Source organism: Nannospalax galili, unplaced genomic scaffold (genome assembly GCF_000622305.1).
Source record: "Nannospalax galili isolate Female #2095 unplaced genomic scaffold, S.galili_v1.0 scaffold1639, whole genome shotgun sequence".
NCBI lineage: Eukaryota > Metazoa > Chordata > Mammalia > Rodentia > Spalacidae > Nannospalax > Nannospalax galili.
Genome location: NW_008343206.1, coordinates 814,604 through 825,836, shown reverse-complemented (window position 1 = coordinate 825,836; position 11,233 = coordinate 814,604). Strand labels below are relative to the sequence as shown.

The 11,233-nt window shown below is 58.8% G+C and overlaps 2 protein-coding genes across 2 annotated transcripts in view; one reads left to right on the top strand and one right to left on the bottom strand.

Moving 5' to 3' along the window:
• The first annotated feature begins 862 nt into the window (after positions 1-862).
• On the top strand, positions 863-2,222 carry Tssc4 (tumor suppressing subtransferable candidate 4). The gene is made up of 2 exons (XM_008839199.3): positions 863-945; positions 1,054-2,222. Exon 2 carries the CDS (start codon positions 1,076-1,078, stop codon positions 1,994-1,996), a length of 921 nt encoding a protein of 306 aa, XP_008837421.1. The 5' UTR covers positions 863-945; positions 1,054-1,075; the 3' UTR covers positions 1,997-2,222.
• A 1,136-nt stretch (positions 2,223-3,358) lies between these two features.
• The window catches only part of Trpm5 (transient receptor potential cation channel subfamily M member 5), a 19,544-nt gene continuing 11,669 nt past the window's right edge, over positions 3,359-11,233 (bottom strand). Inside the window, exons 16-24 of the mRNA XM_008839197.3 lie at positions 10,492-10,610; positions 10,181-10,313; positions 9,591-9,765; positions 6,358-6,511; positions 5,052-5,233; positions 4,638-4,770; positions 4,243-4,315; positions 3,781-3,847; positions 3,359-3,556 (exon numbers count right to left, since the gene is read on the bottom strand). Of these exons, the coding sequence (XP_008837419.1) occupies positions 3,468-3,556; positions 3,781-3,847; positions 4,243-4,315; positions 4,638-4,770; positions 5,052-5,233; positions 6,358-6,511; positions 9,591-9,765; positions 10,181-10,313; positions 10,492-10,610 (1,125 nt within the window). The 3' untranslated portion in view covers positions 3,359-3,467. The remainder of the gene's footprint in view (positions 3,557-3,780; positions 3,848-4,242; positions 4,316-4,637; positions 4,771-5,051; positions 5,234-6,357; positions 6,512-9,590; positions 9,766-10,180; positions 10,314-10,491; positions 10,611-11,233) is intronic.

Sequence of the window (11,233 nt, the reverse complement as noted above, 5' to 3'; positions counted from 1 at the left end):
CCTCGGCTCCCGGTAGCCAGTTAACGCCACTTCCGGCCACGGCCGGAAATGCCTGGAAAACTAGATCGCGCTCGCAGTGCGAGATGACGCACTTCCAGTCCGAAGCGGATGCTCCCCCGGCGGCTCCCGACAGGCGGCGCTGGAGCCTTCAAGATTTTGCGATTGGCAGTTAGCCCTGGAGCATTGTGGGAATTGGCAGCCTTACCTCCGCCCCCTCCACCTCGCCTTAGTTCCGGGTAGGTACCAGGTCGCCGGAGATTGCGATTGGCAGTTAGCCCTGGAGCATTGTGGGAATTGGCAGCCTTACCTCCCTCCCCTCCACCTCGCCTTAGTTCCGGGTAGGTACCGGGTCGCCGGAGACGGCGCATGCGTACAAGCTGCATCTCCCGACAGTCACTGGGCGGAGGACCGTTGCTTTGTAGGAGTTGTAGTTCTTTGGGACCTAAAGCCGCGACGTAGACACCGCGGGAAACTCAGTTTCCCAGAAAGATGAGCGGGAGTGTGTGGGCGCTCTGGCCCGAATCCTCCGGGGTCCTTTTCCCGCAAGCCTGCGGAACTACGGCCTAGGGGAGCCGGCTGCCGCTGGGTCGGACGCAGATGCCGGAGCGGTGAGCGACTCGCCACGACCCTAGCTAGACCCTCCAGCCCTCCGGACGGGCCCGTACTGCCCCGAGCTGGTGGTGCTGGCCGCGCGCGGAAGCGGTGTGTACCCGGCGGGGCTGCGTGTTGCCGGGAGCCCGGCAGAGACGGCTCGAGGGGCGGATACAGCGCCCCTGCCGTGAACAGAGGTCCAGGCCGCGTCGCGTATCCTTTGCCGTCCCGCCCTGGGTTCTGACGGCTGACTCTCTTCTCAGCCCCTAGTTGCGCACCTGCACCTCCCAGGACGCCCCTCAGCTCCCAGCACCGTCGACAGGCCCGCCTGGGTTGACCGTCCATCCCCCCGCTGTGAGCAGAGGCGCCTGGTGGACCCGGAGGTGGAGGAGGAGGGCCTGGGCGGATCGGGAGGGTCGCAGCGCACGCTTCACCGTGGGACTCAGGGCTGCTCCGCTCCAGGTGTGGCGCTGCCCAGGTCCCCATGGCCGAGGCGGAGGCTGGCTTGGAAGCCGAGGCACCCCCCGAGGATGACACCCTGCCTTGTGACACCGTCTCCCTCAGCGACTCGGACTCGGACCTCAGCCTGCCTGGCGGAGCGGAGTTGGAAGTGGTGTCCCCAGGGGAGGCCCAGGAGGACTCTGGCCCTGATGATCCTCCCTTGCCCCCGGCGGGTGCTCCCACCGCGCCGGTGCAGCCTTTCCACCTTCGAGGCATGAGCTCCACCTTCTCCCAGCGCAGCCACAGCATCTTTGACTGTTTGGAGGGCGCAGCCCGGCAGACACCGCCCTCCGCACCCCCAGCCAGCAGGGGTGACGACGGTGGCTTCAAGCGTCCACTGACTCCCTCAAGCCGGCCTCCATCAGGGAGCCCTGGCCGACCTAAGGTGCCCCCGGTCCCTGATTATGTGTCCCACCCTGAGCGCTGGACCAGGTACAGCCTGGAAGACGTGGTTGAGGCCAGCGAGCAGAGCAATCGGGCGGCTGCCGTGGCCTTCCTGGGCTCCCGCTTCCAGGCGCCCCCCGCAGACTATGTACCCTCCTTCAACCAGGATCCCTCCAGCTGTGGAGAGGGGAGAGTGGTTTTCACTAAACCAGTGCGAGGCAGTGAGGCTAGAGCCGAGAGGAAGAGGGTCCTGAAGAAAGGGGATGCAGCAGGGGCCGGGAGCGAAGGCTCTGTGGAGCTGGCCCATCTGGCTGGGCCTGAGGCTGAGGAGTGGAGTGCCCCCCAGGGGTTGCAGGAGATGGGCATACCCTCAGGAGCTGACCGCCCTGAGTCCTCAGCTGGCCCCCTGGGGATGGAGGCCGTGGGCTTCCACGGCACCAAGAAGCGGACCAGAGGGCACTTCCGAAGCAGGGACACTAGCCCTGAGGAGCCAGGGACGGAGACGGGGCACCCAGCCTGACCACACTGCCGGTGTCTGGCCTCCTCACCTGCCTAGCAGGCTGGTATGGCAGCCTGGCCTGCTGCCAGTGGGGAAGGAAGCTGCACACATCTGTAGAGCTGCAGCAGCTTTGGCTGAGGCTCTGAGTTGTCCTGCTCCAGAGTACAGAGGCCCTGGGACTAGGTAGTGTAGGCTTGGAGCCCTTGACCCCGGCATCGGGTGGAGAACAATAAAGGCTCGGACTCTTTCTCGGTTCTGTGTCTGCCTGGGCCCCACTCTGTGGGCTCTGTCATAACAGCCCTCTGCAACTAGGGAGCCAGCTTCACCTTGCCCTCCTCACCCAAGGGTGGCCTGCTTTGAGGGTTTGTCACTGATGGGGCCTGCCTGAAGACTGGGCTTGTAGTCACATCAAGCCTCATGCCCCTGATGGCCCTGGGTGGGAAGAATCACACACACACAAGCCAGCAACGAAAGCCTGTGCAGACCCTACGATTTAGGAAGAGGCTGGAGTGTGGCTTAGTAGCCAAGAGGAAGGTGGGCAGGTGTCCTAGGTGTGTCTTTAGGACTCCTGACTTGTTGTAAGGCACCCCTGATGGCACAGGCTGATGCTAGGAGTTGTGCAGCCCCAGTCCTGCCCAAGCTGGGCCATGGAGGAAGGGGAGACTCCAGGGACACAGAGAAGACTGGCATGTACCTCATGTAGAGCCCAGGGACTCAAGTTAGCTAGCCTGGCTGGTAAGGTAGGGCGAGTGTCTGCAGCCACATTCCAGGGCTTGGGGTCCCCAAAGAGGAAGGACCAGTCTGGCTGGTCACCTAGCTGGAGGAGTAATAGAGGAGGCCAAGATGCTACCCCATGGGGCAGGTAAGCCTCCCTGCCCCACCCCCTGGTGTTTGAAATGCATGTGTCAGCTACTCCAGGGTCCAGTGTGGGAGTGGTCTCCAGGCTTCACTGAAAATAAAGCAACATTGGACACCTTGGGGGTGTTCTGGGGTCACTGCTACAGTGCTCACACAGGCTGTAGGGGCAGAGCAGTGGAGCTGATGGTTACAGAGCATACCCAGCCTTGCTCTCCAGAAGCTGGTCAGCTGATGAAACACATGTGTCTTTGAGGGCAGAAATGGTAACCAGGGATGTTTAAAGAAAGGTTGGTCTCTTAGCAACACAGGGTAGGACAGGGGATGACCCCAAGCAGCTGCCCAGCCTGGGCTGGAGATGCCCTATGTGGGACTTGGCCAGTGTTTGTGGTCCCATCCGAGTTATTCAGATGGGACGTGGAGGGCTCCCCCTGCTGGGGAAGTCCTGGGCATCCCAGAAATTCACCAGGAAGGAACGGTTTTATTTTCCCTGGGACACATATCTAGGAAGAAGTGGTCTGTGTCCAAGCCTAGAAAGCCACTTCTCTCTAGAGGCTGGTAGAAGTGGAGAAGGTTGATGGGTTCCCAAAGCCCAAGATGGCCAGGCCTGGGGCTCCAGCACAGGTGACTCTCAGTGTCAGGCGTCTGAGGGTGGCAGGCCAGCCTCTGGGTGCTCCTTGCCACCTGCAGAGGTCAGCTGGCTTCTGCGACCACAGTTCTGAGGGCCTGGGAGTAAGAGGGAGGAAGGGCCCTTAGCTATGGAGCCCCAGCAGGGCCAGGTAGAGCTTTAGGACAGTAAGGAGCAGTGACTTGCCAAGGACAGTAGAATCTTCCAGCACAGATAGGGAAGAGCCTGGTGCACAGCTTCTACAGCCTTGCTCAGTCTCTACCCAGCAGTCGAGGAGGGGAGCCTGTACCCACTCCACCCCCCAAACCTGATCAGCACTTACTCCAGTAGGCGCCACCTGGAGTGAGTGTGTCGGCCATGGAGGACAGGAGGAGTGTACAGTAGTTGGCCTGGAGGGAGCGAGGAAGGAGTAGGACATGGGAACGGAGGCCTTCCATCCAACCCCCCTCCCTACCATGGCACCTGGACCTGCTGTCCCAGGTGTCCTTCCTCAGGGCTAGGTTCCCTCACAGTGTGATAGGTGGACAGTGAGGGTCTGTGGTGAGGGGACTTTGGGTTCTATAGCACCAACCAGCTTTAGAAGGACACTGTCTCCAAAGTGACTTGGAACAGAGACAGGCACAGGCCAATGCGTACCGCGGCCCCGGCATCTTGCCTGCCCCGCCCACAGTCCCTCCACTCTCTTTAGGATGCTGGGTGCAGGGCTGCGGCAGTACCCCCCACCCAACCCCAGATGGACGGCCCCACGCTGGGAAGGAGAATGGACGCGGGGTCGCTGGCTTGCCTGCGATTCCAAACACTTGATCCTCTTCTCTTGCTCTCTCAGCCCCCCAATGTACTTGGCAACCAAGTCCACTCTGTGAAGAGGCAGGGCAAGCCGCCACTGTGGCAACCCCTCCGCACACCACAAGGGGGAGCCTGCCTGCCCTGCTCCTCTGTCCCAGGGCCTGGGGTGCCCCCGCTTCAGACTGTGTCGCCTCTTTCTGCCCTACTCCCCTCTCATTCCTGACCTGGGGCCAGTCTGTGGGTATGGAATACTTCTGTGCCCTCCTGAGGACTGAGGTCCTGCCCCTGCTTCGGGTAGACCACTCAGCAAGACAGGAAAACGGCCCGTTCTTTCTGTGGAAACCCATGAGTGGTGGCCCCTGCTCCCGGTGCGTGGCCCGACCAGCCCCGTACCTGTGCGCTGCTTTCCTCAGCACCTCCCCATCACTGTCCTTCCTTCTCTTCTCCACGTCGCTCAGGAAGTTCTCCTTCTGAACCGTCTCCCAGGTGATGATCTTCTGGTCCAGGGGGTCAGGCAAGTCTCTCTCTGGCAAGGTAGAGGGACAGTAGCGAGCCTTGTAGAGCCTCATGGGGGCCTGGGGCAGAACCCAGGCCCAGGGTGAGGCAACAGAGCCCAAGGGCAGGTGTCACCAGGCAGAAAAAGCCCCATGCCTGCCCCATGGGGGCCGGCCCTATGGCTGTCTAGTCTGGGGCTGGGACATTGTTCAGCCTGGACAGGGCTCAGCAGAGGAGCCCCAGCCTCCCTTTGTGAGTCTCCCCAGGCAGTCAGCATCCTCAGGAGCAGCGGCATCTGGCCTGTGGTCTTACCCAAGTGGTGTCGCTTGTGCTGGGTTTCCTTCCTGAAGACCCGCTTGAGCACCAGGCTCAGGTGACTGAGCAGGATGAAGGGGGGAGCCAGGGCTGGGCGGCCATGGTACTCCACGATGAGGTGGTAGCGCTGGAACTTCCAGAACATGTCGGCATTGCCTTGCACCACCTGGAACGTGTAGCTACAGGACACAAGGCTGAGCCCTCGCCTCACAAGATCCTCTCCATGCTTCCCAGAGCATCCCACCTTGATCCCACATCCACCCCCTACCCGCATCCCACTGCATCCTGCAGCCCATTTCCCACCCATCATCTCCTTCATGTCCCCTCATGTCTACTCATGTCCTCTCCATCCCCCATCCCCATCCCCCACATGCGTCCAGGGGGCAACTGGGCTGTTCTGGAAGCCCCTTCAGAGTCAGGCTATCATCGTTGTTAGCTGTAACTGTCAACCTGACGCAGCCTAGAGTCACTGGAGAATGGAGTCTCAATTGACGGATCGCCTTGTTTAGACTTGTGAGCATGTCTGTGAGAGACCGCCTTGCCTGGTAACTGAAGTAGGAGGGCCCAGCTCACACAGTACCATTCCTTGGCAAAGTAATCTTGGACTGTATTAAGAATTCTAGCTCAGTGGTTAAGGGCACTGGCTACTCTTGCAGAGGACCCAGGTTCAAATCCCACCACCCATCCGACAACCTCTTCTGACTTCTGCAGGCATTGCATGACACAGGAGCACTTACATACATGGAGGCAATACACATACACAAAATAAATAAACAAACAAATAAATAAAAAGAAGTCTAGCTAAGCAGAGTATGTGAGCATGCCGCATCCATCCGTGGCTCCCGCTTTGATCCTGCCCCTACGTCCCTCAGACATGGACTGTGACCTGGGCATGTAAGATGAAACAAACGGTTTCTTCCCCTAAGTAGCTTCGGCTCAGAGTCTTATCACTGCACACAGAAGCCCAGCGCCCCTCAGTTACATCTCAGGTGTGCCGCAGTATGGGCCTACCCGTGGGGCTGTTCGCACCCTCCTGAGCCCCCAGCCCTTCCTAGGGAGGATAGACGGTGGGTCTGTGGAGCTGGGTTTGGCTATAGTGTGCCTACATGTGGTGTTTCCAAGCTCACTGCAGGGCCAGCCCAGCAGACCCAGCACTTCCTAGAGACGTACCAGGAACCCAGGCCCTTTCTGCCTATACCCCAGAACCAGCCTCATTGAGAAGGGGCCAGAAGCTGGGGCCCACATACCTAGGGCATGGGTGTGGAGAGGGCAGGTGGCTGGGAGGGGCGAGGCAGGGCTGTACCTGAACATGGCGATGAGTAGGTTCATGAGCAGTACATTTGTGACCAGCAGGAAGGTGACCAGCAGGAGGATGACCAGCCAGTTGGCATAGAGGTTGGGGCAGGAGGCCGAGCCCTCCAGCAGCAGTGGGTGGAGGGAACAGTTCACACGGGCCTCTGAAAGGCAAGCAGGCACCCTCAGACTGGGTGTGTCGTCCCAGGCTGAGGCCCCAGAGCTCTGGTGCTAGCTAGGCACACGTGTGGTTCACTCAGGGCTGGCTGGTTTGAGCACTGAAACTCCAGTCCCACCAAATCTGACAGGAAGATGGCTCAGCAACACTTCCTCTTCTACTCTGCTGGGTTTCCAGAAGGGGCGGTGGAGGCAAGCACATTCCAGGGGAGGGTTAGAAGAGGGGACAAAAGAGTTCCAGGAGCCCCCTGTCTGTTGCTGCATGAACTGACTCACTGCCCATTCCCAGGGCTCTAAGTTGGGTCGGAGTCTATAGCCTTCCAGCCATCTCCACTCTAAGGATTCAGCCCACCCTGGGAGTTCCCTGTGCATTCTCCAGTGGCCCTAGGCTGCAACTCAAGCCCCTCAGAGCTAGCCCCTTACTTTTGCTTCTCCCTTGAAGGCCCTTGCTGTTGCATGTGCTAGTGTGTGACTATGTAACCGCATGTGGGTCCATGCTCATGTCTGCACATGGGTGTACCACCTGTACACTTCAGTGGGCTCCTGTGCCTGCTCCTCCAAGTCTCTGTGCTGTGACTGACTCCAAGATGGGGCGGGGGTCACCTGGGACCTGCATGTGAAGTTCTGGGGTGTTTGGCTTTTGGGGGTCTACCTGTACATACCGGTTCTCTCCGACCCTGTCTCCCTTGCTGGGGCAAATTCTGGCCTTGTTTCCCCAGTTGAGTTATTATGACAGGTCAGTACACAGGCAAGTTATTGAGTGTTATATGGAGGGGGGGGTGTGGTGATCAGAGAGTACGAGGCTGTCCTGTCCCCTTTAAGGCCACCTTGGCAGCCCCCAGCACATGAATCTGTTCCTGGTACTGATTCATGACCCCCTCCCATTCCCCAGGGTGGCCAAGCACTTGGTTATGAAGCGGTGCATCTGTCTGATGAAAGTCCCTGGGGGCGGGGGGGGGTTGATGAGGCCCCCACATCCTGCCTTGAGAGAGTGAGAAGGCACCACTAGGGTGGACTAGATGTAAAATTGGCTCTGGAGCTCAGAGCCCTAGGGGAAGGGACAGCAAACATCCTGTGGAGAGGAGGGCTGCCCTGGGTCTCCACAACCTCACAGGCCGGCCGGGCTGCCCAGGCTCCCATTTCCTTCTGACCACAGGCCTGTTAGGGAATACAACTCCACCCTCAACATGGTAGACTCAGGGTGTGTTGGGGGGGAATTGCACCCAAAGACCCAGTGAGGGAGCAGGTGAAGGTGGCTGTGCTGGATAGCTTTAGTGCCGACCTGACACACCTAGGTTGAGGGAGCCTCAATTGGGGAACTTCCTCCATTGGACTGGCCTGTGGCCATGTCTGAGAGGCATCTTCTTGATTGTTGAGTGATGTGGGAAGGAACAGCCCACTGTGGGTGGTACAGGTGGGCCTGTATTGCATAAGAAAGGAGGTTGAGCATGGGCCAGGGGAGCAAGCCAGTAAGTAGCGTTCCTCCATGGCCTGTGCTCCAGCTCCTGCCTCCAGGTTCCTGCCCTGAGTTCCTACCTTGCGCTCCCTGATGAACTATGACCCGGGAGGTGTAAGACAAATAAACCCTTTCCTCCCCAAGTTGGTAGTGGTCAGAGTGTTTTGTCACAGCGATAGAGAAACAAGCTAGAACACTGGCCCACTCTGTCACCTCCACAGTGTTTCTGCTGACCCCGCAGGGACTGCCATCCCTGGACTTGGGACCCTGCCACCCCTCTGCCCTTTCTAGGCTCTGCCAACTGGTCTAGGCCTGTCCCCCAAGGCCTGTGGAGGAGCAGGCAAGAACTACAGCTTCTAGGGAACTGAGACCCCAGATTGCCCCTGGCTGAGTCACCCTCCTACTCCAGGGGGCCTGGGGCCATGGGGCCATATAGAGAAGGGAAGAGGCGAGACGGGAAGGGTCTGCTTAGACTCATGGCCTGGAGAGGTGGTGGCTTAGGGTGAGCAAACACCAAAGGTGCTGAATGAATGTGGTGAGAAGAGAACAGTGTCAGAAACGACCTGGGAACACCCCAATCAGGAGGCGATTTCCAGCCCTTCTGTCCCTGGAGGCCCGGACGTGTGCCAATCTCACCGGCCTCCCTTCACATATGTTTATTGGATGTAGTGCTCGCTGGCCTGACCTCATTAGCAGCCTCCCCTGGGTCAGGCGTCTGCCACCCGTCCAACTACATGGACCCATAGTCAGGTGACCCCAAGCATCCTCATACCAGATTAAGACTGTGCCTCACTCTGCACCCCCAAGTCTGTGCACCCCCAGGACTGTTCCATTGGGCTGGTGTCCTGAGCCCCATGTTGGCTCTCTTACCTGCTTGAGGAGCTGGGTCCCTCTGCTCACCCGACCCCAGCCACCCAGGGCCTCAAGGTCCCCACCTTGGCTTCAGACCTTCTCTTTCCTCCACAGCCCACAAGACCCCTGCAGCAAGCACACTCCTGCACCTACTTATATTGGAGAAATCCCCAAAGTTTTACCAGCTCCATCTGGGCACAGGGCCCAGCTTGGGCGGGGGCATCCATCTCGAGAGACAAACCACACACCCCTGACACCAACAGGCGACACACACAAGATGAGGTGGAGCCACCAGCAGGAGCAGGATGCTGTCAGGTCTGGTGACAAGCAGACTGTGGATAGGTGAGAGCCCCATGGAATGGCCAGGGTGGCCTGGGTACCCTGTGCTTTGCTGACAATACCACACATCCTCTGCCCCTCACAAAACCCTCTGTCTAACCAGGGAGGAAGCCATCCCTGGCCATTTGGGTTCTCCATGGCCTAGTTCTTAGTCAGGGCAAGGTTGGGGGTTCCTCTGCTGGCCCTGCCTTGCCTGGCCTCTGGGTCCTGGCCTGGTCTGTAGGACCTGGGGCCTGGGAGAGGGCTGTCATTGTCTTGGTCATCCCTAGCTGAGGCCCTGGTGACCCAGAAGGCCTAGTGGAGAGCCACATGTCCTGGAGTTTAAAATGGGACCTCCCTCAGTTACCCTGAAGCCATGGGCCTACTCCACTCTGGCACAGAAGGGTCCCACCAGTCCACCCTCCTGGATCAGCACGAACCATCAATCTCATCCAGCGGGATCTGACCAAAGATCTGCAGGTATGGCCGGTAGAGCACACGGCGAAAGATCCACTCCAGGCGGCCATCATGGGGGTGCAGCAGGGCCTGAGTGGTCACTCCGTAGGCCACAAGCCACACGCTCAGGAAGAACAAGAAGAAGAAGACATCCTTCATCTGTGGAATGAGGGGGAAGTCACAATGCCAGGGCAGCCCTGGAGGGACTCCCCCCAGGGGTACAGAGGACTCACGCCCCTTAGATCCCAGTCAAGGGGGCTTAGCCCTATCCAGGGTTGGGGTCCCAGGAGCCTTATGCCCATCTAGGGTCAAGGTCCCTGGGGGCTCACCCCCACTCAGGGTTAGGGTTCTAGGGGGCTCACCTTCATCCAGGGTTGGGGTCCCACAGGCCTTACTCCCACCCAGGATCAAGGTCCAGGGAGGTCACCATCCACTGACCCAGGACTAAGGTCCCCATGAGGTTGGAGTCCAGAGTCTCAACCATCCACTAGGTCAAGGGTCCTATAGTCTCCCCATCTACCTAGGGCTGGGGCCCAAGGGGGCTCACTCCCCAAGTGGGGTCCCAGGAACTCACCATCCGCTCTACGATGATAATCTTGGGGCCCAGCTGCTTGTGAATGGCAAATATGTGGATAAGTCGAAGTGTGAACACCATGAAGTCAATGGCCAGGACGGTGCGGCCCGCCTCAAACACCGAGGGCAGCATTCTGGAGGGGGACACAGGCTGGGCGGGGCTGCTGGTGTCCAGAAAGAGGGAAAGGTTTTTCCCAGGACACGCAGCTTGTTAATCAAATGGCCAAAGGCAGATGCAAGAATCATCCCAGGATTTCAGAGACCAAGTGGCTCCCCTAGAGTGTGCCCACCAGCCCACCCGAGATCACAGACCTGCAGGTGACGCCGACGATGAACAGGAAGATGGCCACCATGTCACACTTGTTCCAGTTGTCCCCCACATACAGAGTGAATTTCTTCACCAGGTGTGTGTCCTCGTCTGTGAAGAAGCCCTGGCAGAGGGAGAGAATCTGGTGACAGTGGCCCACGAACACCCCACTGACAATGATGGGCTCTACATGGATCAGGGCTCAGGCTGCCAAGGTGATTAGAATCTATCTGAGGCCTGGACCCAGCCTATGGCTAGGATTTGGGGTGGGGTGTCCATTGACAATATTCCAGTACACTCTGGGGACAAAAACTGAGGTCAATCTAGACTTAGAATCACAGCTTTCTAGAACTCAGGACCAGTTTACAGGAGTGTCTGAACTTGGCCAATGGCCCAGGTGAGGTTTCAGACTTGACCAGGGAGCCATAGTTGTGCTCACTCTGGAGCAGGATTTAGGGCTCAATCTGGAGCTGGTACTGAGGCTTAGTCTGTAACCAGAATCAGGACTCAATGTGTGATCAGCATCAAGGCCTAAGGTCTGTGACTAGGATCAGGGCTTGGATTGGAGCTGGAATTGGATCAATCTTGAGCTGGGACCAGGGATCAGGGATCAGGGTTTAGTCTGGGGCTAGAATCAGCTCAGTCTGTGACCAGGATCAGGGCTTAGTCTATGGCCAGAATCAGCATTCGGGATTCTTGGAAGACAGGAAGAGCATCTTGTTCTATAGTTGATAAGCCTCAGCCCCC